The sequence below is a fragment of the Lentinus tigrinus genome (genome assembly GCF_003813185.1).
Source record: "Lentinus tigrinus ALCF2SS1-7 unplaced genomic scaffold L226scaffold_185, whole genome shotgun sequence".
NCBI lineage: Eukaryota > Fungi > Basidiomycota > Agaricomycetes > Polyporales > Polyporaceae > Lentinus > Lentinus tigrinus.
The window spans coordinates 1-1471 of NW_027138094.1; the positions used below are offsets into that span (position 1 = coordinate 1).

The window sequence follows — 1471 nt, forward strand, 5'->3', positions numbered from 1 at the left end:
CTGAACCGCGACCACCGCCCGCAGTCCCACGGCGGCATGTCCGGCTGGCAGGGCTTCAAGGCGATCGTGAACGACGTGAACGCATGGGCGCTGATGATCGTGTACGCAAGCTGTGAGTATTGCACCCTATTCGAAGATACCAAAGCTGATGTATCGTCCCTCCAGTCAACGTCGGCGTCGCGACCATCTCGTACTTCCTGCCCACGGTAGGCCCTCTCCCTCGTCTCGCACCCAACACCGACTGACCCATACCCACACAGCTGATCAACGGCCTCGGGTTCTCCCCGCTCGCGTCGCAAGGCCTGACCGTCGCGCCGTACGCCGCGGGCTGGTTCATGGTCGTCTTCCAGGCGCTGCACTCGGACCGGACACGCGACCGCGGGTACCACATCATGCTCTCGACGGCGACGTCGTGCGTGGGGTACATCGTGCTCGCCGCGCTCGCGACGCGCGGGAACAGCACGAACATGATCGGCGGCCGGTACTTTGCGCTGTTCCTCGTCGTGGGCGGCAACTACAGCCTGTTCCCGCTCGTGATGAGCTGGGCGGCGAACGTGTTCTCGCCGACGTCGAAGCGCGGTGTCGGGACGGCGTTTATTGTGTCGATCTCGAACTGTGTCTCGATGTGAGTGCTCTGAGCTGAATGTGCTGGCACCGACGCTGACGCTGGGTTCTGTTTGCAGTGCGTCGCCGCAGGTGTACTTTGACGCGGAGGAGAACTTCCAGAAGGGCCACGCGATCGCGGCAGGGTGCGCTGTTCTTTTGAGTACGTTCCGATTCACCCTTACTGACCATGTATGCACGCTTGCTAGGTGTCTGTTCGCGTCGTTCCTGGCCGCGTTCCTCCTCCGGACGCGTCTCGCGCAGATGAACAGGCGGAACGCGGAGACGGTCCGCGCGATGTCTGAGGAGGAGCGGAACGAGAAGGCGGCGGGGTCGCACAACCAGGAGATATACGACAACGACCCGCGGTATGTCTTCATGACTTGAGCTTTAGGATGGGAGGAAGGAGGTTGTACGATACGATACCTGAGTGCGTGAGGTGATGTGGCAATGCTGATTGAGATCTTACGAGCCATACGCTGAGGCCTGTTGGTGTGTTCACCGACCATCCCGGCACTGACCTCAGGAACGACGCTCATATGTCGCTACATAGTCAGTCTCCGGTTCAAGTTTAACATTTTCTATCACCAAGTGAGGAAGCATCCTCGACTCAACGTGATCGCCATGGCGTTCGCGAGGAAGAACGGGAAGGAGCGGCCAAAGTGCTGCCTGCCGAGCATGGGGTCATTGAAGGGGTGGATGAGCGCAGAGAGGAGGAACGCGGTGTAGACTTGGGTTTGGGAGGAGAGCCAGGTTAACCTCGTACGACTGATCACTAAGATCTCTCTCCGCAACTAAGTGACAAGGAATGGAGATCTAGAACTATGGAAGGGAAAGACGAGCGGATGGAAGTTCTGATACGAGAACG

The 1471-nt window shown here is 59.3% G+C and overlaps 1 protein-coding gene across 1 annotated transcript; it reads left to right on the forward strand.

Moving 5' to 3' along the window:
* Nucleotides 1-1130, forward strand: L226DRAFT_110433 (MFS general substrate transporter). The gene is made up of 5 exons (XM_067672126.1): nt 1-112; nt 166-206; nt 261-625; nt 684-749; nt 813-1130. Exons 1-5 carry the CDS (start codon nt 37-39, stop codon nt 988-990), a joined length of 726 nt encoding a protein of 241 aa, XP_067528173.1. The 5' UTR covers nt 1-36; the 3' UTR covers nt 991-1130.
* Nucleotides 1131-1471: the final 341 nt, after the last annotated feature.

Excerpts from the sequence above, each read along its gene's own strand:
- L226DRAFT_110433 (XM_067672126.1), top strand. The coding sequence starts at position 37 with ATGTCCGGCTGGCAGGGCTTCAAGGCGATCGTGAACGACGTGAACGCA. Across the intron at positions 207-260 it reads TCTCGTACTTCCTGCCCACG|CTGATCAACGGCCTCGGGTT; the intron begins GTAGGCCCTCTC and ends ATACCCACACAG. Across the intron at positions 626-683 it reads ATCTCGAACTGTGTCTCGAT|TGCGTCGCCGCAGGTGTACT; the intron begins GTGAGTGCTCTG and ends TTCTGTTTGCAG.